At 38.2% G+C, this 26,309-nt stretch overlaps 1 protein-coding gene across 1 annotated transcript in view; it reads right to left on the bottom strand.

The window, feature by feature from the left end:
• Positions 1–11,768: 11,768 nt before the first annotated feature.
• NEK10 (NIMA related kinase 10) overlaps positions 11,769–26,309 on the bottom strand; it is a gene marked incomplete at its 3' end in the record, with an annotated part of 225,272 nt that continues 210,731 nt past the window's right edge. Inside the window, 4 exon segments of the mRNA XM_081247364.1 lie at positions 11,769–11,828; positions 12,166–12,218; positions 15,082–15,181; positions 16,112–16,127. Coding sequence (XP_081103490.1) covers positions 11,769–11,828; positions 12,166–12,218; positions 15,082–15,181; positions 16,112–16,127 — 229 coding nt within the window.

Raw genomic sequence — 26,309 nt, 5'->3', positions numbered from 1 at the left:
TTCAGTTTAAGTCACTGTTTAAGGTGCCTGATTGTAACATTTGTAACAACAGATAATTGCTATGCATTTCATTGCTTCAGGACATATTTGAGCTTGGACACATACGTGATTGCCTGCTTGGAACCTTTCTAAAAAAATCAAAACACTTAAAAGCATAAAAGCAGAGACTGAGGGAGCTGCTGAGAGAAAAATATGACCACTTGTTATAAACTCTTGATAGAAGAGAAATTTTTTCCCAATAAGGTTGAAAATACATTTTAAATTTTCTTTAGCATTTAAATTTTCTTTAGAGTTTAAGTGACAGCAAAGATAAAGGCTGCTTGCATCTTTTACATACATCTTTTACAGAACCGTCCCATTTTTCTTCTCTTCCAAGGCCTCCAATCTCACCTTGGAGCCTCGGTGCTCACACAGGAGGACAGAGTCCCCTGCAGAGCAGCTCACTGTCCCTCCATGTCACAGATCTTCATAGGGCCACAAGCATCCTCTTTCCCTGCAGGAAACCTGGTGACATTCTGTTCCTCTGGAAGGAATGGTGAGAGGGCTTGTGGAGACAGGAGAGAGGTCTGGGGATGGGGTTGACAAGAAAAAGATGCTCTCTTTGAGGCTCAGAGCAAACCTGAAGTACTTTCCCATTCTGTGAGCACAGGCCTTCGTCTCGGACCCAGAGCTGTCCAGAAACTAGAAGCTCTGTGCAACGTGAGATTGGGGTTGCACTTCTTTTTGATCCTCACAAACTCACCAGTGGAAACAAGAGAATACAGGAAGCATTATAACTCAGTTTTGATCCACTAAATGTCAATAGACAAAATTAAATCAAAAGATTTTTCTTTTAAGTGATTTTCTTGATACTAAATTTTTAAAAAATAATTTTTAACCATTCAAACTTACAACCATTCAAAAGAAACTGAAATAGGGGTAAGTCTAACAAAGCATGCATCTTGAAACTACACAAATCTGATGAAAGAAATCAAAGGAAATCTCAAAAAACCAAGAGACATACTGAATTCATGAATTAGAAAACTTCGTGGTAAAGATGTGAATTCCTAAAAATAGTTCAAGGTTACAATTCCTATCAAAATTTCAGCAATAATTTTTGTAGATATAGGTAAGCTTTTAAGATTTTTGTTTTCCATTTTAGAAGAGTAAAAAGATGGAATCTTTCCACAACCTGTTTATCAAGTGGTTTACTTGCAAATAACTGAAGTACCCTGAAGTATTTCTTTTCTAAATAGCTAAGTATAACCACATGCAAGTCTGCTTGCATTTATCTAAGTTCCATATAGATTTCTTATAATATTCTTGCACTGTCAGATGAAATGGGCCTGAGACCATGGATGAAAGATGGGGAAGAAAACATGGTCCCCAGGGGAGAACCATGTTCACTTACTGGCAGATAAAGCTGTTTCTTTAGAATGCTTCACAGGGACCCGTTCCTAAGGACAAGTTACTGGGGGGCGTCTGCTACTACTCTTGGTGGTCAGCTTACCTGAGACTGTGCTGAGGTAACAGTCCAATGCACACTGGGGAAAGGTGTGATCAGCTACCTCCAGAGGACCCCGCAGCAGGAATCGTTCAAGTCCTGGAGCTCCCTGGCCCCTTGCCAACTGCTCACCACATGGTGACCAGCCTGCTGGGTGATGCCAGGCACTGGGGAACCACTGGCCTTCTACCTGTCCTCTGACTTCTCAAAGCAGTTTTTATCTGGGGATAATCTCACCTCCTTGAAAGGTTCACCTTTCCTCTTTGGCAAGTTGGGATTTCACTTCTGAGTACTTGCATTTATTCACTTCTCTCAGTGTTAATGTTGGGCTCATCCAAATAGTTCATCTATTCCTTCTGGACATGAGGTATCCCTGAACCTGCTCCATTTCTTTCAAAATTCGTGAGGTAAACACAGAGGACATGGAGGGCAAGGAAAGCTAAAATGTAATGCCATTTATGAGCCTTATAATTCTTTTTCAGAACCCTGACCCAAATGGTGCTTGAAATGTAGAACTAAATCATGGGTTAAGAATATTTTATGAGATCCTTTCAGTCTGGCTTAAAGGTGCTAAGGTCTTAAAACATTTGTTCCTCTTGGTTTGTTATTTCTAGTCCAAACCTCTTTCTACCTGTTTCTTTGGAAACAGTTCGTCACATTTGCAAAAACTTCAGCTAATTTTTCATTTGTGAGTTCACCAGGTCAATTCCAAGCACCTATTCAGACTTGTTGATTACCTATCAAAATGACAGTAACTTTCTCTAAAGACAAAACTTCCTTCCTTGTTTAGGAGAAACAAGATAGGCTACTTCCACATGTTAATACTTAAAGAATCACATATTTGCTGTAATACAATTTTGCTACCTCTAAGTGCAGTTCCTGGGTACAGTGCAAAGTTTTATACTACAGAATGAAAAAAAGGAAGCTTGTCACATGTAGAGGAATAATATTCAGTTTTCAATTGAGAATAGAGTTCATTTACTTCTAACATAAAGCAATAAACTGTATTTAAAAACTTTTATATTACTAGTTAATTGTTATATATGTGTAGTAAAAAATATCTAGCACACCTCACATACCGCGAATGCTGCTATGATTTTAGGACACGTGATCTTCATTTTTAAAAACAACAATCACCCATAGTCCCAGAGAGAATGAAAATTTGCAATATCCATCAGTCACCCTGTCAAAGTCATAAAATCTTTCCTGTCCTTTTTCAAATTTCAAAACATCACAGCAGGATTGTAATCAACCATAACAGTAATATTTATAATATACAATTTAACTGTAATGACACATATAAGAATTTCTTTATCACAAAGATGTTCCCCTGAGACTTTTGTGTCTTCCTATCAGTATGGAAAACAGCATTCAAGGGTTGAGCACACTGATAGCAGCACATTTCAATTGGAAAAATAACCTATACAAAACTATGTAAATTTCCACCAAAGGATACAATCTGAAAGATACCATAAAGGTATATGTAAAATAACTTATCCCATTTAGTTGTCAAACATGAAGAACTTCATGTTTGGATGGAATTTCATCCAAAGAGTCCAGGTTGACACACAGAAGCATTGAGGTTCCCTTGCTTGGGAGTCCTTCATAGCTGTATCTCTAATGTGCTGAGAAACTGTGTCAGCTCTGATGCCCGTGCATTGTCTCTCCAGTTGATTTCTGTGCTCGTGAATATACACCATAAATAAAGGGAAAAACAATAAAAGTAGGTTTAAAAAGTTTTTCCTGCCTTCAGACAGAAGCTGAAGCCATTTCTAAAGGAATCCAGCATATTTGATGTACATGGCTCCTCACCATTCCCAACAAAAGAGAGAAGTAGCAATAAATATATTTTTCAATTCAGCATATCAAAAAGAAGGATGTGGATTCTATACATATTAATACTGATGGAACTCACTAAGCAATATTGTCACCTTCACACATCTTAAATACAAATGGTGATTAATTGATGATATTGCTGGGATTGCACATAATCAACTAGTCCTATGTTAGTTTTTGGACATCAAAATTCATAGTATTTAATAAGTCATAGATGGTATCTCTAGGAAGACCTTAACTCCAATTCAGTTCCATCATTTGGGTAAACTTCATAACAATGTTTCTTAATTAAGTTCTGCTTTAGAATGCCAAAATAGACGTACACATACCACCCAAACCACATAGATGTCCACACAAAACTCAGTAGTGTTTGTTTTCCCAGAAAGTTTCTGAAATGCATCTGTTAGCTCAGGGTCTAGTGTACATGTCACTATTCTCTGAAGATCTCTAATTAAATATCACACGTCTGGAAGAAGATAAAGTTAACAAACAGTAGCACATATGCCTGCTGCAGTCACTTACCTGAGAATGAAATATTCTGCTTTTAAAAAGGAAATGACAATTTCAAGTACACATATTCAGATAAAGCTTTTTTTTAACAATATTTTTTTAAATTTAATTTTTTAAATTTAGTTTTTAAAATTTTGGCTGCATTGGGCCTTCATTGCTGCACGTGGACTTTCTCTATTTGCGGTGAGCGGGGGCTACTCTTCGTTGTGATGCACGGGCATCTCATCACAGTGGCTTCTCTTGTTGCAGAGCACAGGCTTTAGGAGCGCAGGCTCAGTAGTTGTGGCTCATGAGCTTAGTTGTTCTGTGGCATGGGGGATCTTCCCGGACCAGGGATCGAACCTGTGCCCCTGCATTGGCAGGAGGATTCTTAACCACTGCACCACCAGGGAAGTCAAAACAAAATCAACAAATATTTTGTGTATCAAAAATGATCTGAGAAGGCTGATTAATATTCTGTCCCATACAAATATTCAGCGACTTAGAATTAGATGAACTCACAGGGGTTTCATTGCACAACAAAGAATTTAAAAATTATATAAAATAAAGAGAAAAAACTGAAATGCAATCAAGAAAAAATTGAGGCCTATTAAGTTCAGGTAACAACTTCTTTGCACTAGAAAACAGTTTAGATAGTCAAAACAAAATGATCATTGTTTTACTGTGAGGGGAAGTGGCTCCTTGTTAACCTCCTTGCTGGGATGTGACCCCCTGCACAAAACGCTTCCCTTACCAGCGCCTAACCTTCCCTTAAAGTCTTGGCCTTGCACTGGAAGAATGCCGATTCAGTGACTGTGGTAGTTTAAGAATATATCATTTTGGCAAAAGAATGCATCTATCAGCTTAGAGTTGATGGGCCTAAAGCTGCTGTTGAAAAAGACATTCGTTGGGCTTCCCTGGTGGCGCAGTCGTTGAGAGTCCGCCTGCCGATGCAGGGGACGCGGGTTCGTGCCCCGGTCTGGGAAGAGCCCACATGCCGTGGAGCGGCTGGGCCCGTGAGCCATTGCCGCTGAGCCTGCACGTCCGGAGCCTGCGCTCCGCAACAGGAGAGGCCACAACAGTGGGAGGCCCGCATACCGCAAAAAAAAAAAAAAAGACATTCGTTTGCTTATTTTTGTTAATTCTTACTAACTTCTCACATAATACATGCCATTTGTATGGTCTAGAAGAGTTAGTTGGAAACATTTTGCTCCCTTTCTGGTCAATAAGGTATGCATTTAAAATTTTATGCATTATAGCACAGGGAGATCAGCTCGGTGCTTTGTGACCACCTAGAGGGGTGGGATAGGGAGGGTGGGAGGGAGGGGGACGCAAGAGGGAAGAGATATGGGAACATAGGTATATGTATAACTGATTCACTTTGTTATAAAGCAGAAACTAACACACCATTATAAAGCAATTATATGCCAATAAAGATGTTAAAAAATGTGTTATGCATTTAAAAACACCTTCAGATAAGCAATTTCTCTTTTCTTACCAAAGTGTGACCTCTGAATACTATGCTTTTCTCCATCATTTGAGAAGAACTTTATAGTTCAAACTTTCACCCTATAGCTTGGTTTGTTTCTAAGTACTGGCTTCTATCACAATGAAAATTTGTGCCCCTCTAGGCCTGTGCCTCCTGTACAATAAAAACATGTGCCCATTCCATACATGAAAAGAGATAAAATATAATCGTGTACGTTCAAGTTAAGCTGGAATAGAAATAGAATTTTTCGTGGTTTAAATCAACAATATCGTAGTCTTTTGACTTCACATGTACATTTCACATGTGGATGAATTTGGTTGAAAGCTAAAACTGAAAATTTTCATTGCTGTATTCTCATCTATTACTTTAAATTACAGTGTGTTTGTAATTATTAATTTGGCTTAAAGACAAGGATTCACTGGTAATTTTCAAAGGAATGGGTTAAAGAGAATAGGATATAATTTAAGTACTAAACATACTAATTGTAAAAATAGTATGGATTCACATTAAGAGATTTTTCCATACTATAGAAAAGATTATTGTGCTTCAACCACTGTACTAAATTTTATTTGATCATACTAAAAATATATCAATGTAAATAAGATAGAACTTAGTAAGGAGTAAATAAAAAGCATAATTTCAGCTTTCAGATTACTAATTATATAAATTTAAAATCTTCTTTAAGTAGTTAGAAGTGCAGGCTGATTTGGCTATAATTTCTTGATATTATACCAGTTACAAGAAGCCAGTTGAAGAGATTTTTAGCCCAATAAGAATCTAGAGAATTTTCACCATAAATTATCCCCACACAGGAATGGGACACTGTTTTGGTGCTCTGAGTTCTCTTTCTAGAGACGTTTCAATGAATAAAGAAGACATTTATATTTTATTATATAACTTATTTTCATTTCAAATTCTCAAGCAATAAAAATTTAAAAGCAATGTTGATAATTTCAGTTAGGAGGGACTTAGAATATGGAATATTGCATCTCTTTCATAGACTCTATGACTCTTCAAAGTGCCCTAAAAACACTATGAGTTTGATTAGCAGAAAAGCATTAGCCTAATCAAAACCTCCCTCCCCCCCATGCATATATACATATACACAAACTATACATCAATACATTGTTAGCTTAACAAGTTGACAGTTATTCCCAGAGGCTGTGCAAGGTTACAAATACTGTTCAAGACCACTAGTACCCAACTGGTTAAGAGAAAACCAATCCTTTCATTAAAACAAACAAATAAAACTACAAAATAATTCGATCACATATTCTGAATTTCTTTTAAGATTAAAAAAATTGAGGGATACAGTGAATCACCCAATATATTACTGTTCTGAGTTCTATATTGAGGGATACAGTGAATCACCCAATATATTACTGTTCTGAGTTCTATAATTTTCTTTATCTAAAACTATCTTTTATACATAGAAGGCTAGATGCCTTTAAACATAGTTTCAGCAATTCTAAGTAGGTTCCTTTGAAAAATATGACAAGTATTTTATTTTTTAACTTGGAGGAAAGTTTGCAAGGAGTGGGTTTTCTTCTCACAGATGAATTTTGCAGCATTTTCTCCCAGAAGCACACTGGGAGCCCTGTCATCCTGTATACATGTGTCCCAAAGATGAAGCCTCTTAGCACCGGACCTCCAGAAAGAGGTCCTGCAGGCACCATGGCATGTTGGTCTTTTCTCTTCCACACTGTTTTAGCAGCACCCAATCTTTGGGCATCTTGCCAGTAGTGGTTGAAGTCCAGAACTTGATCTTCACTGGGAAAACCAAGTCCATTCAAAATGCAGCACTTTCATCTTTTGGTTGGGTGATTCTTGGTCCCCCATGGATAGGAGTGATACCTAGAAGATTCAGAAGTGGAAGGAGTTCTCTACAGTCTCAAATATTTTAGTTCACATATTCAATTTCAAAAGCAGTAGCTCAGGTATATAAATAAATAAATCACAATGAATAAAAAGGTGATTCTAAACATAATGGAATGGGGAGATTTTTAGAAAGTTGCCTTTTGCTGAAGTTCAGAGCTAACATTTTCTTTCTCAAATTATAAATGTAATAGGAACTAATTAATACCCATCCAAAGTAACCTGTACATTAAATGTCTGTTTTAAAGCAATGCAAGTTGATTCAATGTAGATTTCTTTTTCTCTCAACACATATTTCATTGTTACAAAGTAAAATATCAATATGTGCCCCTAAGTATATAAGAATGGTATACTGGTCATCTATTCACTCACAAAACTCAACAGTTTTACTCTCATTACAACAATGATAAAATGAAGGCATGCCAGGCTGTATCCTTCTGGTAAGGAAGCTAAATATTAATGTGTGCAAAATATAGGTAATCATACATCCCTGCAAATGACCACAAATAGAGCCCACCTGGGGCTGGCCCAGTTTATTTTGACCTTGTTTCATTTTTCTTGCACTCTCAACTCAGTCCTACTTCCCCTTCACAAATCCCTCATTTGGGTTAGGGCTCCTTGCTGCTGTTTCTATTTTTGTTACCACTTTCTTTAACTAATGCAGTATGTTGTGCCTGAGACATTCTTCCTACCAACTGCCCAAGCAGTCTCACCATTACTTAAACAGTTCTAGGTATTTTCCCCAAAGACAGCTAATAGCTAGATAATGGCCTTATCCTGAGACTTTCCATTTGAGAATGATATGTCTCTAACCCTAACTAAACATAAACCCTATGATCTAAGCTGAAATGTGCCAGGTCTTGGCTTAATGCTTTAGTTGCTGTCTGGATGCTTTGTAGATGTGTGTATAAGTTTGAACTGACAGTCTTAAGCTGTAAGCTTGAGTAATACAGGACTTATGTATGTAATTCCCTTTGCATGGTTATTAATCAAGATCATTTAATAATATTTTGCAATGATGGCTATGATGACAATTAAGATGATGATGATGATTATGAGAACAATAGCAGATCTGACTAGATACTGGTAGAGGAGTTAAAACAATGTTTCTTATTTCAAACCACATTGCTAGGGAAGGTTTCCTCAACTCGTGTTCCAAGTAAAAGATGAAAAATCACTGGGTAAACAAGGTCAACAGATTTCTTTCCTAAAGTATATCTCAAAGTTTTCAATAAAGTCATGTGTGTCAACATTCTCCAAAAATGGAAAAATGTACATTCAGGGTTTCCCAAATATATTTGGTCATGGAACTTTATTTTTCATATAACATCTATTAGCATCTTTGATAATATTGGCTATTTACAAAACTTACTTGGGAAAATACACTCTACTGATTCTAAGTACCGATTCTAATTACCTCTACACGTCCTGTGATATTTAGCATCCTCTATCCTTTGAGTACGGAAAAATCATGACTGTCACAGCTGATCTGACTCATATTTGGAATTATGTGCACTTTCAGTTTGTGAAGTATTAGGTACTTCTATGTGGAGCCTGACTTACTTCTTGGAAACTAATTGGGAACTTTGGTAAACAAGTAATGGCTTTAAGCACAACCAAGGGTTACTTTTACTGGTAAACCATGAAAACTGTCCCCCCAATTATATATTTTATCACTGCTATTAGGAACTGAAAAGGGAGTATCATGGTTATATGGATTTTTATTTTTATTTTTTAATTTTTTCTTAAATATTTTTTATTTTTTGTGGTACGCGGGCCTCTCACTGCTGTGGCCTCTCCCGCTGCTGAGCACAGGCTCCGGATGTGCAGGCTCAGTGGCCATGGCTCACGAGGCCAGCTGCTCCGTGGCATGTAGGATCTTCCTGTACCAAGGCACGAACCCATGTCCCCTGCATCGTCAGGCTGACTCCCAACCACTGCGCCACCAGGGAAGCCCCTGGTTAAATGGGTTTTTAAATGGATGATTCATTTTAATTTGGAACATTTTAAGAAAATTTGATGTCATTTCCATCATATATTACTGTAACTTGATCATTTAAATATCTTCATATTATATTCACAATTCTGAATATAACTGTAAATAATTTTCACCTTTGTCATTAGGCCTCTTATTGTCTATTTACTATAAGAAGAAAATCTGCAACTTTTTTTTTTTTTTTTTTTTTTTTTTGCGGTACGCGGGCCTCTCACTGTTGTGGCCTCTCCCGTTGCGGAGCACAGGCTCCGGACGCGCAGGCTCAGCGGCCATGGCTCACGGGCCGAGCCGCTCCGCGGCATGTGGGATCTTCCCGGACCAGGGCACGAACCCGTGTCCCCTGCATCGGCAGGCGGACTCTCAACCACTGCGCCACCAGGGAAGCCCTGCAACTTCTTTTAATACAGGAATATGTCTTTGAAAGTAGAAGTAATGTTTGATTTTTTAAAAACTTAACAATTGTAGAATTGAAAAGGATAACCATAAATTTCAAAATAAGACTGGAATTACTATTTCTAAAAAAGGAAAAATAAGAGCTCTTATAAGAGCTTCCCTAAGTTCCTTACACCCCTGGTTTTTCATTATATTTAGCTGATTTTCTGAAAAAATTTGAAGACATCCATTGCCCATGATGGATGAATCTGAATCTCTGAGAAAATGTGATTAAAAAAATGATAAGCATGACTTTTGCCCCGCTACAAGCCAATGGCACTTGAAATAATAAGTTGCCAAGAGTCAAGAGCAGAGACATTCATACTATCCATGGAAGGCTGGATGTACTCAGATCAAGAGGAAAAAATGAAAATTCAAAATCCCTCCAGGGATGGAGGGAGAAGAGTGATTATGAAGATGGTGATTTCCAATATACCTTTGGAAAATAAGAATTATTCATCATTTCTCTGCAGTTACAAATCACAACAGGACTAAATGTACAAAGGTAGTATTTTAGAAATATATTATCAAGCCAAAAGAGCAAGCAGCTGAATAATCTTATCTGTGATTCATAAGAACAACTCATTGAAACAGGGGAAAAAATGGCTAACCTAACTTCAAAAAAGATACTAATTTCAATATAATGACCTTAATAGAATGTTCTTGAGACCTCTTTCTCTTTCCATGGCTAACAGTTATCTCTGGGGAAGACTTCTAGAATAATTTAAATAGTGGTCAACAGCTTCATTAGCTAGACAGGAAGGCTATTCCTCCAGGAAGAAAAGGCCACTTAGGGAAAACAAACTCCACTGGACTATGCCTCCTAAAGCAACTTTGGCCATATAGGATGTGTACGTGGTTACTCATGGTCAGTTTGATGCTTCTGTTATGAGTGGGCTCCTTGGAAAAGTCAAGAGACAGCTCATGTATAGCAGACACTGTCAGCGTCCATATCCCCTCATTCAAAGCACTTGAAAGCATGCTGGCCTGATTCCCTATGGCCAACACCTGTGTTTCTTTTCCTGAGGATATCTCTGGTCTCTAGAATCTGCTTTGTCCACCCTTACAGCAGGCCAGAAATGCCAGGGAACTAACATCCTCTGGGGAAAAAGGCCTCAAATGATGACTAATGGAATTTAGAGATAAATACCATCCCAGATCCCTCAGTCCATAAGTGGGAGAATTAAGGTACATGTTCTCCACTGGCTCTCAGATTTCCACAAGGGGATCAAGCTCCAACCACCACAATGGTAACTTACTTGAAAATGAAATCTTTATTGAATTATTTCTTCAATCCTTTGCCAGAGTTTCTTGGAACTGCCTCTCAAACTAATTGTACTCTAATCTTTGTGCCCTAAACTGTGCCCAATAGTAAAATTGCAGGAATCCATAACTGAATGAAATGGATAAAATAGAGTATATTTTTAGAGCACCAATAATGATCATTTTAGAAGATAACACACATTCCCAGTAAACTGCAGTCTCTTATTTAGGATAAGCAAATGGGAACACATAACAACAAATCCCTTTCCTACAAACATATCTTAAATTCACCAGAAGTGATTCTTTGTTTAGTTGCATTTTCCCCCTTGCATTCTATACAAATAATTGTTAGATTTTAGTCATGGACATTTGAGTTTCGGCTCTTCCAATACGGGACAAACATGATTAATTTAAAAAAAAACAACGTAGAAATAATTTTCCATTTCATTATGTAGGAGTAAATTACTACTAAGTGATCACCCCTTCTTTTTTTTTTTTTTTTTTCAGGACGTGGGCCTCTCACTGTCGTGGCCTCTCCCATTGTGGAGCACAGGCTCCGGAAGCGCAGGCTCAGCGGCCATGGTTCACGGGCCCAGCTGCTCTGAGGCATGTGGGATCTTCCCGGACCGGGGCACGAACCCGTGTCCCCTGCATCGGCAGGCGGACTCTCAACCACTGCGCCACAAGGGAAGCCATCACCCTTTCTTTTTCAACCAAGAATACAGCAGCTGCATCCATATAAAAGATGGTCAACATACATTCTACTCACAGTTGTATCAAGTCTAAGCCAAGATATTTTACAAAGGTGTTTAAAATAGAAGGTCGGGGAAAACCTCTAGAAACAAGGATAGAGAAATTAGATCTAATATCCAATGGTCTAAATTGAATTTTCACATTTCTGGATCTCATCTGTTAGAAGTAAAATTGTAATAACCACTTTCCTCTAGGACTTCTTCAATCACAATCTAAAGTTAAAAAATAAATCAGGTTAGTACTGAATTAAAAGCAACAAAATAGGGCCTCCCTGGTGGCGCAGTGGTTGAGAGTCCGCCTGCCGATGCAGGGGATACGGGTTCATGCCCCGGTCTGGGAGGATCCCATATGCCGCGGAGCGGCTGGGCCCGTGAGCCATGGCCGCTGGGCCTGCGCGTCCGGAGCCTGTGCTCCGCAACGGGAGAGGCCACAACAGTGAGAGGCCCGCATACCGCAAAAAGAGAAAAAAAAAAAAAAAAAAAAAAAAAAAAAAAAAAAAAAAAAAAAGCAACAAAATAAAATCATTTAGAGGCACTGCAAAAACCTCACCTGCATCTGTTCATATGTTATCCCCTGCTCGAAATCAAAGCTGTAGGGTAGACCTGAAATAGATAAATTATGAAAAGCCTGACATTTGATTCATGTTTTCTTAGATTTTATTGGTAATTATGACTCACATGCAGTGAAAAGAGGTCAGTTTCTTAGTGATGAAGATGAGTACTTACAAACACATTCCAAATTATCTTGGCTTTTGGGGTGGCCATCACAAAATAATACATAAGATTTATGGGCATTGCTCATGGTATAAATTGGCCAATTAAGTTAGGTGTGTGTGTGTGTGTGTGTGTATGTGTGTGTGTTTGTAAGGATAGGTGAGGAGTGGTTCTAAACACAAACTTCCTGATAGGCAAAGAAAAGATTAAGAAACTATCCCTAATCCACAAGGCAAAAAGAGGAGATATGTGCTAGAAAAAAACCAAATTCTTAGAGGAAGGCAGAAATAGCCAGAGGAGGACAACAAAGGTCTGACCCTTGGCTATGGCTGCCAGGAGGGAATAAAATACATTTAAAATCAGAAGACAGTAATTCTTTTGAGGTTTGGTCTGAGTATGATATACCAGCATATTAACCAACCCCAACACCACCCAAAGCAATGTTGACCAGTTTCCACTCAGGTCAATCAACACTTATCACATGGAGGCCCAGGAGCTCCCCTGCCACTTACTTCGGAGAGAAAAAAGAGAATGGATTGAAGTTTAAGAGGACTCACAAGGATGTGAGTGCTGGCAGCTTGTTTTTCAAGCCCAGCTTAAAGGTGTTGCCCAAAGTGCTCCATGGTTCTGCTGTCCTTGTTTTTGTCCAGGCTGCCATGACTAGGGACACACCTGGTCTGCTCTGGGGCGGGGCATCCAGCTTCTGGAAGAGCCTGTCAACTCCCTCTCAGGCCGCTGAGAGACTTCCACCAGAGCTCTTAACTTAGCAAGGCTGCTGTGGTAAGAAGTCTGGCCTGTGACTGACCTACCTGCCCAGGGGGATGCAAATGACTTTACTTCACTTAGTATGATAATCTCTAGATCCATCCATGTTGCTGCAAATGGCAAGATTGTTTTCTTTTGTTATGGCTAATATTCAATGGTATATATATATATACCACATCATACTAAGTGAAGTAAGTCAGAAAGACAAACATTGTATGATATCACTTATCTGCAGAATCTAAAAAATAATACAAATGAACTTATTTACAAAACAGAAACAGACTCACAGACATAGAAAACAAACCTATGGTTACCAAAGGGGAAAGGTGGGGGGAGGGATAAATTAGGCATATGGGATTAACAGATGCACACTACTATATATAAAATATATAAACAATAATGATTTACTGTATAACACTGGGGACTATATTCAATATTTTTAATAACCTATAATGGAAAAGGAAAAGAATCTGAAAAAGAATATATATATATATATATATATATATATATATGGATCACTTTGCTGTACACCTGAAACTAACACAATATTATAAATAAACTATAGTTCAATTAAAAACAAATAAAAGCAAATGACTTTAGATAACAGTTTATCTCGATCTTACAGATTTCTCAGGGACGATTTTATTTTTTATATATATATATATTTTTTATAAACTTTTTTCTTTTTTTTTTTTTTTTTTAATTTTATTTATTTATTTATTTATTTATTTATGGCTGTGTTGGCTCTTCGTTTCTGTGCGAGGGCTTTCTCTAGTTGTGGCAAGTGGGGGCCACTCCTCATCGCGGTGCGCGGGCCTCTCACTATCGTGGCCTCTCACTATCGTGGCCTCTCTCATTGCAGAGCACAGGCTCCAGACGCGCAGGCTCAGTAATTGTGGCTCACGGGGCCAGTTGCTCCGCGGCATGTGGGATCTTCCCAGACCAGGGCTCGAACCCATGTCCCCTGCATTGGCAGGCAGATTCTCAACCACTGCGCCACCAGGGAAGCCCTCAGGGACGATTTTAAATGAAGTTCTGTCTACCCAGTTTAGCTGTATCCTAGGAGTCCAAGACTTAGGGAAAGTTTGATAATTAATACATGAAGTGATTTGCCTAAATTAGGCAACTTCAAAAGCACAACAGAATTAAGCTTTTTTTTGTGTGTGTGAGTAGATGACAAGTCTTCATTTAACAGTAAAAGCTTCACATCTGTCTGCACCACTGAGAGATATAACTATAGTTTACAGGGATTCAGAAATTATTTAAGAATTCTGTAACCTCAGAGTAGCTTGAAGATCTCTTCTGAGGTCAAATATCACAAGAAAAATTACATTATGCTGAGTCCCTACTATTGGCTAAGTACTTTTTATATATTTACACTGATCATTGCTATAATCCTAAGATGGTTACCATTTTTGTTCCCATTTTACAGGCAAGAAAACTGGGGTTCAGTGAGGTCAAATAATTTGCTCAAGGTCAGCTACTAAGTGGTTGAGCTGAGATTTGAATCTAGGCATCCTGGTTTACAGAATACATACCTTTAATCCCTATGTTATATTGCCTCCCTATGAGAAATTTTTTCAAAAAAGAAAAAAAATTAAATATGTCTGATGTGGATTCTTCAGGTAAGTTTCAAATTTTCTGTTTTATTCAAGCTCTTCTTTTCTGCTTTTTATCTCCCTGGATGTTTTGGGGCATTTGATTTACCATCATCAGATAACAAGAAGTAAAAGGAAATACAATTTACCCACACAGATTCTGTTTGCTTACGGTATTAATAAATGATCAAGGAAGGTGTCACAAGTGTGTAAAATAAATCTCAGGGAATTTCTAAATTCCTACTGTATGTCCTTCCAACTGTCACCATAGATAATAAAAATAAGCTCTATTTTCATTTTAAATTGAAGATGATCTTTTAAGGATAGCTGTTGATCCAAACAATCTATTTCTTTGTGAAAGCCAGATTTCCTGTGTTGAATACCATTACCTGTTGGGTTATTTGGGGATAGGCTGTTTCGACCTGATGAATGATGCAATAAATGGTAATCTGCTGTGAAAAAGTTGGGCTCAATTGGTTCTGGAGATCCCTGAGATAAATGAAACAGAAAAAGCAAAACTGCATCTTATTTTGCATTCAGAATCAAATGACATGAGACCTCTGTGTGCGTCTCTGCCCAGAAAAATTAGTGCTCTTCAGTTGTAAATCCCTTGTATACAGATAAAGACCAATCTTCTTCCTTTCAAAAAAATGATAAATTAGATGCAGGCAAATTACAGTGAAAGCAAGTAGATAATTCCTGGTCACATGAAAATAAAAAAAAAAACCACTATATAGCTTTATGAGAACAAAATAAAAATGGATAGAAAAATAATGGCATGGGCCTGGGATAACAAAATGTTATTTTTGTCAGGTGTAGGAGGAATAAACTCCAATCATTCAACAAAACATCATTTTTAGTCCAAATCATTCTTGTTTGACAAAGGCAAACACATTTCTTAATACATTTTTCTAAATTACTTTTTTGTTTTTTTTTTTTTGGTGGTACGCGGGCCTCTCAGTGTTGTGGCCTCTCCCGTTGTGGAGCACAGGCTCCAGATGTGCAGGCTCAGCAGCCATGGCTCACGGGCCCAGCCGCTTCATGGCATGTGGGATCTTCCTGGACCAGGGCACGAATCCGTGTCCCCTGCATCGGCAGGCAGACTCTCAACCACTGCGCCACTAGGGAAGCCCCTAAATTACAATTAGTTAATTTTAATCTCCAAACATTAATTTCCAACACTGTAAAGGAAAGAATAATTCACTAAATGCCAGAACTTATTAAAGTTCCAATTGTTTAATGCCATTCTATAAGGATGAATTTTTTAAATGAAACTGTCAAAATCCTTTCACTTTTAATTCCAACTAACGTGTTGGCCAAGTTTTTGTGCCTGTGTAAAACAATATACTTTAAAAATGTCGATACATATTAATAAACCAGAAACAAAAGGCACAATTTAGACTATTCAACAGTAGTTACCTTGGATTCACTAACTCTATTCATGAATTAAAATATATCACCGTTCATTCATTTGAGAAAATTATTTGGTAGTTCACAAATATGCCCACCCTTTGAGCCAACAATCCCACTCTTGGATATACACACACAAGAGAAATGAGTACTTGTTCATCAAAAGACATGTACAAGAATATTTGTAGCACATTTATTCATAATAATCAAAAACTGGAAAACCTCCAAATGTCCACAGGATAGATAAATATATTGTGGTGTGCTTATCCAATGGAATTTTGCCAAACATGAAAAAGAACACACTATGAATATACACAGCAAGATGGATGAGCGTTGAGCAAAAGAAGCCAGACACAAAAGGATACACAATGTATAACTTCATTTACACATATTTTCACAACCGAGAAAAGCTAACCAATGGTGACAGAGATCAGGACAATGATTACATTGTAGCGGTAGTAGAGTTTGACCAGGAAAAGGCAGGCAGGAGCCTTCTTCTGGGCTGGAAGTGTTCTATATATCGATGTGGGTGGTGGTCACATGCGTGAATATACATGTAAAAGTTCATGGAGCTGTACATGTACTTCACTGTATACCTTATGCATCTTATACCTTAATATAAACATTTTATATTAGCAATTGATAATTATTCCATCAATATGCTTTGGATACTATAAATAAAAATCATTTTTGAGTTTTCCAGTCTCCATATTGCCAACGAATGCTACACATTAGAAAAAAAGATAGAATCATCCTTTTATATTCTTGAAAATTTATTTTCCTTACTTTAGTGACAACTGATAAAATTAATAACCCATCTGTAAAATGACAAGATTGTAAGACTGTAATAGTGTAATGCAGGAAGATTTTATTCACTTAATAACTTTCTCATCAGTGCTGTTAGGAGGCAATGCAGATAGCCTTAAGCATTCTGTAGTTCTAATATCTAAGGTAGTAGATTATTCCAACTGAACTTCTTAATATGTCTTGTAATGCTGAAAATGATTTCCTGGTATTACCTTGCAAGTGACTTCAAATGGATTTTTTTTCATATGGTTGAACATAGGAGTAATTTGGCTGCCAGAAATGTTCATCCCAATTATTTCTTAGAAAGCTTATTTAAGTCAACTTAATTATTAAGTGAACACCTTGGAATCCTGAAGATTTCACAGACAGGAAGATGCACAGTACTATATGTGAATTGTGACATGGAGAGGTCAAAAGAGTCATTTTAAGATGACAGGACAGGGCTTCCCTGGTGGCGCAGTGGTTGGGAGTCCACCTGCTGATGCAGGGGACACGGGTTCGTGCCCTGGTATGAGAAGATCCCACATGCAGCGGGGTGGCTGGGCCTGTGAGCCATGGCCGCTGAGCCTGTGCATCCGGAGTCTGTGCTCTACAATGGGAGAGGCCACAACAGTGAGAGGCCTGAGTACCACAACAAAAAAAAAAAAAAAAAAAAAAAAAAAAAAGATGACAGGACAAGTTCTTTTCATTGATTCAAACCTTGAAGAGAGGAGTGTTTGATATTTCCAGAGCCTGTGTCACACTAGCAGTCTTCTAGCCTAAGAACTGTGAATTCTCAGAGGGATTGGCCCATGGAAGAAGCCAAGGACTAAAATCTTTAGTCTTGTGTTTGAGACGCAGATATATTTATTTTTATCCTAGGAAATTTCCAGAACTTCGTTTTGCAGTTCAGTTTCTTGACATATACTATATTCCTTCAGCAAATCTTTTTTGCCCCTTACTATGTGACCTGAGCATGTTTTGTAAATCAGAAATGTAAACCTTTCAATCCACATACACTGATGATCTGCCCAGCTTATTAGCACCATGCTGGGCACCACGGAGGATACAGAAATGATCTGGCCTCCATGAGACTTGTAACTTGACTGGAAAAATAGGCTAATGTACATAAAACAAGAGGGCAATGCATTAAATAATGAAGTGTGACATGAGGTGGTGAGATCTAAACTTACAAAAACAAGGATGCTTCATGAAGACCAGCATGGTTTTCAGAAGCTCTGTAGAAGAAACACTAGAGCTGAAACTCAAAAACTGGATTTGGATGGGATGCAAGGAAGTCAAGTGGACATTCCAGGTGAGAGGAACTTGAGGGAAAAGTCTGGGTATTGCATATTAATGGCAAAGTGATAAAGGGCTATGACATTAGTCCATGTTATAGAGGCTTGGGGATTTAAGTTCAAGAGAGGAAGACAAGTGTTATTCTTTAATTCAGGGAGTATTTTTTATTCAAAAACATGTTTTTAATTTAAATTTTTAAATATTTTTTAGCCACACTACATGGCATGTGGAATCTTAGCTCCCTGACCAGGGATCAAACCCATGGCCCCTGCATTGGAAGCACAGAGTCTTAACCACTGGACCACCAGGGAAGTCTCCAGGGAGTATTCTTTTTTTAAAATAGCAGGTTCTTATTAGTTGTCCATTTTATACGTATTAGTGGATATACGTCAATCCCAATGTCCCAATTCATCACACAACAACCCCCACGTTCCCCCCTTGGTGTCCATATTTTTCTTCTTTACATCTGTGTCTCAATTTCTGCCCTGTAAACCAGTTCATCTGTACCATTTTTCTAGGTTTCACATATATGCATTAATATACGATATTAGTTTTTCTCTTTCTGACTTACTTCACTCTGTATGACAGTCTCTAGATCCATCCACGTCTCTACAAATTACTCAGTTTCATTCCTTTTTATGGATGAGTAATATTCCATTGTATATATGTACCACATCTTCTTTATCCATTCGTGTGTCGATGGGAATTTTAGTTGCTTCCATGTCCTGGCTATTGTAAATAGTGCTGCAATGGACATTGGGGTGCATGTGTCTTTTTGAATTATGGTTTTCTCTGGGTATATGTCCAGTAGTGGGATTGCTGGGTCATATTGTAGTTCAATTTTTAGTTTTTAAGGAACCTCCGTACTGTTCTCCATAGTGTCTGTATCAGTTTACATTCCCACCAACAGTGCAAGAGGGTTCCCTTTTCTCCACACCCTCTCCAGCATTTGTTGTTTGTAGATTTTCTGATAATGCCCATTCTAACTGGTGTGAGGTGATACCTCATTGTAGTTTTGATTTGCATTTCTCTAATAATTAGTGATGTTGAGCAGCTTTCTATGTGTTTTTTGGCATCTGTATGTCTTCTCTGGAGAAATGTCTATTTAGGTCTTCTGCCCATTTTTGGATTGGGTTGTCTGTTTCTTTAATATTGAGCTGCATGAGCTGTTTATATATTTTGGAGATTAATCCTTTGTCCACTGATTCATTTGCAAATACTTTCTCCCATTCTGAGGGTTATCTTTTCATCTTGTTTGTAGTTTCCTTTGCTTTGCAAAAGCTTTGAAGTTTCATTAGGTCCCATTTGTTTATTTTTGTTTTTACCTCCATTACTCTACAAGGTGGATCAAAAAAGATCTTGCTCTGATTTATGTCAAAGAGTGTTCTTCCTATGTTTTTCTCTAAGAGTTTTATAGTGTCCGGTCTTACATTTAGGTCTCTAATCCATTTTGAGTTTACTTTTGTATATGGTGTTAGGGAGTGTTCTAATTTCATTCTTTTACATGTAGCTGTCTAGTTTTCCCAGCACCACTTATTGAAGAGGCTGTCTTTTCTCCATTGTATATTCTTGCCTCCTTTAACAAAGATAAAGTGACCATAGGTGCGAGGGTTTATCTCTGGGCTGTCTATCCTGTTCCATTGATCTATATTTCTGTTTTTGTGCCAATACCATAATGTCTTGTTTACTGTAGCTTTGTAGTATACCCTTAAGTCAGGGAGGCTGATTCTTCCAGCTTCGGTTTTCTTTCTGAAAATTGTTTTGGCTATTCAGGGTGTTTTGTGATTCCACACAAATTGTGAAATTTTTTGTGCTAGTTTTGTGAAAAACGCCATTGGTATTTTGACTGGGATTGCATTGAATCTGTAATGTGCTTTGGGTAGCAGAGTCATTTTCGCAATGTTGATTCTTCCAATCCAAGAACATGGTATATCTCTCCATTTGTTGGTATTATCTTTAATTTCTTTCGGCAGTATCTTATAGTTTTCTGCATTCAGGTCCTTTGTCTCCCTAGGTAGGTTCATTCCTAGGTATTTTATTCTTTTTGTTGAAATGGTAAATGGGAATGTTTCCTTAATTTCTCTTTCAGATTTTTCATCGTGTATAGGAATGCAAGAGATTTCTGTGCATTAATTTTGTATCCTGCAACTTTACTAAATTCATTGATTAGCCCTAGTAGTTTTCTGGTGGCATCTTTAGGATTCTCTATGTATAGTATCATGTCATCTGCAAACAGTGACAGCTTTACTTCTTTTCCAATTTGGATTCCTTTTATTTCTTTTTCTTCTCTGATTGCCATGGCTAGGACTTCCAAACCTATGTTGAATAATAGTGGTGAGAATGGACATCCTTGTCTTGTTCCTGCTCTTAGAGAAGATGCTTTCAGTTTTTCACCATTGAGAATTATGTTTGCTGTGGGTTTGTCATATATGGACTTTATTATGTTGAGGTAGGTTCCCTCTATGTTCACTTTCTGAGAGTTTTTATCATAAATATGTGCTGAATTTTGTCAAAAGCTTTTTCTGCCTCTATTGAGATGATCATATCGTTTTTTTCCTTCAATTTGTTAATATGATGTATCACATTGATTGATTTGTGTATATTGAAGAATCCTTGCATCCCTGGGATAAATCCCACTTGATCAAGGTGTATGATCCTTTTAATGTGTTGTTGGATTCTGTTTGCTAGTATTCTGTTGAGGATTTTTGCATCTATATTCATCAGTGATATTGGTCTGTAATTTTATTTTTTTGTAGTATCTTTGTCTGGTTTTGGTATCAGGGTGACAGTGGCCTCAGAGAATGAGTTTGGTAGTGTTCCTTCCTCTGCAATTTTTTGGAAGAGTTCGAGAAGGATGGGTGTTTGTTCTTCTCTAAATGTTTGACAGAATTCACCTGTGAAGCCTGGTCCTGGACTTCTGTTTGTTGGAAGATTTTTAATCACAGTTTCAATTTCATTACTTTTGATTGGTCTGTTCATATTTTCTATTTCTTCCTGGTTCAGTCTTGGAAGGTTATACCTTTCTAAGAATTTGTCCATTTCTTCCAGGTTGTCCATTTTATTGGCATAGAATTGCTTGTAGTTGTCTCTTAGGATGCTTTGTATTTCTGCAGTGTCTGTTGTAACTTCTCCTTTTTCATTTCTAATTTTATTGATTTGAGTCCTCTCCCTCTTTTTCTTGATGAATCTGGCTAATGGTTTATCAATTTTGTTTATCTTCTCAAAGAACCAGCTTTTAGCTTTATTGATTTTTATTTCATTTATTTCTGCTCTGATCTTTATGATCTCTTTCCTTCTACTAAGTTTGGGTTTTGTTTGTTCTTTCTCTAGTTCCTTTAGGTGTAAAGTTAGGTTATTTCAGATGTTTCTTGTTTCTTGAGGTAGGCTTGTATTGCTATAAGCTTCCCTCTTAGAACTGCTTCTGCTGCATCCCATTGGTTTTGGATCATCGTGTTTTCGTTACCATTTTTCTCTAGGTATGTCTTGATTTCCTCTTTGACATCCTCAGTGATCTCTTGGTTATTTAGTAATGTATTGTTTAGCCTCCATGTGTTTGTATTATTTTACTTTTTTTCCCTGTAGTTGTTTTCTAATCTCATAGTGTTGTCATCAGAAAAGATGCTTGATATGATATCAATTTTCTTAAATTTACTGAGGCTTGATTTGTGACCCAAGGTGTGAGCTATCCTGAAGAATGTTCCACATGCACTTGAGAAAAAAGTGTAATCTGTTTTTTAATAGAATGTCCTATAAATATCAATTAAATCTATCTGGTCTATTCTGTGATTTAAAGCTTGTGTTTCCTTTTTTTTTTTTTTTTCTGTACACAGACCTCTCACTGTTGTGGCCTCTCCCATTGCATAGCACAGGCTCCGGACGCACAGGCTCAGTGACCATGGCTCACGGGTCCAGCTGATCCGCAGCATGGGGGATCTTCCCGGACCGGGGCACGAACCCATGTCTCCTGCATCGGCAGGCAGACTCTCAACCACTGTGCCACCAGAGAAACCCAATAAATGTTTTTTAAAAAAGAAGTGTTGAATGGTCTTCTCTAAAGGAAAAGGAACAAGAATCTATAGGAAAGGGAAGGCAAATAGAGAAGACAAATATACAAAATGATTGAAAATCACTAAAATGAGCCAGCACATAGATAAAAAACAATCAAAAAAGTTTCATAGAAGTGATTATAACTATAATTAACAGAAAAAAGATCAACATGAATATGTAAAATAGGACATCAAAATATAAAATGTAGGGGAGGAGAGTAAAAAGTGTAGATCTTTTAGAAGATTTGATATGTTTGAACTTATATGACTATCAGTTTAAAGCAGGTAGATATAGTTATGGGTCAACATACTTGAAAGTCAGGGTAACCACTAATCAAAAACATACAATAGATTCGCAAAAATCAAAAAGAAAGGAACTCAAGCATAATAAAACAGGAAACCATCAAACCACAAAAGGAAAAACAAAAAGAAGAAATGTTCAAAGAACTACAAAATCAAATGGAAAACAAGATTTAAAATGACTAAAAGTACATACTTATCAATAATTACTTTAAATTTCAATGGATCAGAGGAGCTTCAAGATGGTGGAAGAGTAAGACACGGAGATCACCTTCCTCTCCACAAATACATCAGAAAAACATCTACATGTGGAACAGCTCCTATAGAACACCTACTGAACACTGGCAGAAGACCTCAGACCTCCCAAAAGGCAAGGAATTCCCAACGTACCTGGGTAGGGAAAAAGAAAAAAGAAAAAACAGAGACAAAAGAATAGGCACAGGACCTGCACCACTGGGAGGGAGCTGTGGAGTGGCAAAGGTTTCCACACACTAGGAAGCCCCTTCATGGGCAGAGACTGCGGGTGGTGGAGGGGGGGAACTTCGGAGCCACGGACGAGAGCGCAGCAACAGGGGAGCGGAGGGCAAAGCAGAGAGATTCCCGCACAGAGGAACGGTGCCGACCAGCACTCACCAGCCCGAGAGGCTTGTCTGCTCACCCGCCAGGGCGGGCAGGGGCTGGGAGCTGTGGTTAGGGCTTCGGAGGTCAGATCCCAGGGAGAGGACTGGGGTTGGTGGCGTGAACACAGCCTGAAGGGATTAGTGCACCACAGCTAGCTGGGAGGGAGTCCGGGAAAAACTCTGGACCTGCCAAAGAGGCAAAAGACTTTTTGTTCCCTATTTGTTTCCTGGTGTTCGAGGAGAGGGGATTAAGAGAACCACTTAAAGGAGCTCCAGAGACGGGCGAGAGCCACGGCTAACAGCATGAACTGCAGAGATGGGCATGGGATGCTAAGGCTGCTGCTGCTGCCACCAAGAAGCCTGTGTGCAAACACAGGTCACTCTCCACACCTCCCCTCCTGGGAGCCTGTGCAGCCCGCCAGTGCCAGGGTCCCGTGATCCAGGGACAACTTCCCTGAAAGAACACATGGCGCACCTCAGGCTGGTGCAACGTCATGATGGCCTCGGCCACCACAGGCTCGCACCGCACTCCGTACCCCTCACTTGCCCAGGCCTGAGTGAGCCAGAGCCCCCAAATCAGCTGCTCCTTTAACCTCGTCCTGTCTGAGCAAAGAACAGATGCCCTCAGGCGACCTACAGGCAGAGGAGGTACCAAATCCAAAGCTGAACCCTGGGAGCTGTGCGAACAAAGAAGAGAAAGGGAAATTACTCCCAGCAGCCTCAGTAGCAGCGGATTAAACCTCCACAATCAACTTGACGTACCCTGCATCTGTGGAATACCTGAATAGACAATGAATCATCCCAATATGAGAAGGTGGACTTTGGGAACAAAGAGATATAATTTTCCCCTTTTTCTCTTTTTGTGAGTGTGTATGTGTATGCTTCTGTGTGTGAATTTGTCTGTATAGCTTTGCTTTTACCAGTTGTCCTAGGGTTCAGTCTGTCAGTTTTGTTTTGTTTTGTTCTGTTTACTTAAAAATTTTTTTTCTTAATAATTATTTTTAAATTTTTATTTTAATAACTTTATTTTATTTTATCTTCTTTTTTTCTTTCTTTCTATTTTTTCTCCCTTTTATCCTGAGCCGTGTGGATGAAAGGCCTTTGGTGCTCCAGACAGGCATCAGGGCTGTGCCTCTGAGGTGGGAGAACCAACTTCAGGACACTGGTCCACAAGAGAGTTCCCAGCTCCACATAATATCAAATGGTGAAAATCTCCTAAGGATCTCCATCTCAACGCCAAGACCCAGCTTCACTCAATGACCAGGAAACTACAGTGCTGGACACCCTATGCCAAACAACTAGCAAGACAGGAACACAAAACCATCCATTAGCAGAGAGGCAGCCTAAAATCATAATAAGGCCACAGACACCCCAAAACACACCACCAGATGTGGACCTGCCCAACAGAAATAAAAGATCCAGACTCATCCACCAGAACACAGGCATTAGTCCCCTCCACAAGGAAGACTATACAACCCACTGAAACAACCTCAGCCACTGTGGACAGACACCAAAAATAACGGGAACTACGAACCTGCAGCCTGTGAAAAGGACACCCCAAACACAGTAAGTTAAGCAAAATGAGAAGACAGAAAAACACAAAGCAGATGAAGGAGCAAGGTAAAAACCAACAAGACCTAACAAATGGAGAGGAAATAGGCAGTCTACCTGAAAAAGAATTCAGAGTAATGATGGCAAAGATGATCTAAAATCTTGGAAGTACAATGGAGAAAATACAGGAAACATTTAACAAGGACCTAGAAGAACTAAAGAGCAAACAAACAATGATGAACAACACAGTAAATGAAATGAAAAATTGTCTAGAAGGGATCAAGAGCAGAATAACTGGGGCAATAAAGCAGAAACTAAAAAAAAAAAAAAAGAATAACTGGGGCAGAAGAATGGATAAGTGACCTGGAAGATAAAATAGTGGAAATAACTACTGCAGAGCAGAATAAAGAAAAAAGAATGAAAAGAACTGAGGACAGTTTCAGAGACCTCTGGGACAACATTAAATGCACCAATATTCGAATTATAGGGGTCACAGAAGAAGAGAAAAAGAAAGGGATTGAGAAAATATTTGAAGAGATTATAGTTGAAAACTTCCCTAATATGGGAAAGGAAATAGTTAATCAAGTCCAGGAAGCACAGAGAGTCCCATACAGAATAAATCCAAGGAGAAACATGCAAACACACATATTAATCAAACTATCAATAATTAAATAGAAAGAAAAGTTATTAAAAGCAGCAAGGGAAAAACAACAAGTAACACACAAGGGAATCCCCATAAGGTTAACAGCTGATCTTTCAGCAGAAACTCTGCAAGCCAGAAGGGAGTGGCAGGACATAATTAAAGTGATGAAGGAGAAAAACCTACAACCAAGATTACTGTACCCAGCAAGGATCTCATTCAGATTTCACGGAGAAATTAAAAATTTTAAAGACAAGCAAAAGCTAAGAGAATTCAGCACCACCAAAACAGCTTTTCAACAAATGCTAAAGGAAATTCTCTAGGCAGGAAACAAAAGATAAGGAAAAGCTCTACAATAACAAACACCCCAAAATTAAGAAAATTAGAATAGGAACATATATATTGATAATTACCTTAAATGTAAATGGATTAAATGCTCCAACCAAAAGACATAGACTGGCTGAATGGATACAAAAACAAGACCTGTATATATGCTGTCTACAAGAGACCCACTTCAGACCTAGGGACACACAGAGACTGAAAGTGAGGGGATGGAAAAAGATATTCCATGCAAATAGAAATCAAAAGATAGCTGGAGTAGCGATTCTCATATAAGACAAAATAGACTTTAAAATAAAGACTATTACAAGAGACAAAGAAGGACACTACATAATGATCAAGGGATCGATCCAAGAAGAAGATATAACAATTGTAAATATTTATGCACCCAACATAGGAGCACCACAATACAAAAGGCAGATACTAACAGCCATAAAAGGGGAAATCGACAGTAACACAATCATAGTAGGGGACTTTAACACCCCACTTTCACCAATGGACAGATCATCAAAAATGAAAATAAATAAGGAAACACAAGCTTTAAATGACACATTAGACCAGATGGACTTAATTGATATTTATAGGACACTCCATCTAAAAACAACAGAACACACTTTCTTCTCAAG

The sequence above is a fragment of the Mesoplodon bidens genome (assembly GCF_964165515.1).
Source record: "Mesoplodon bidens genome assembly, chromosome: 10".
Taxonomy (NCBI): domain Eukaryota; kingdom Metazoa; phylum Chordata; class Mammalia; order Artiodactyla; family Ziphiidae; genus Mesoplodon; species Mesoplodon bidens.
This window is presented reverse-complemented; position numbering and strand designations above follow the sequence as displayed.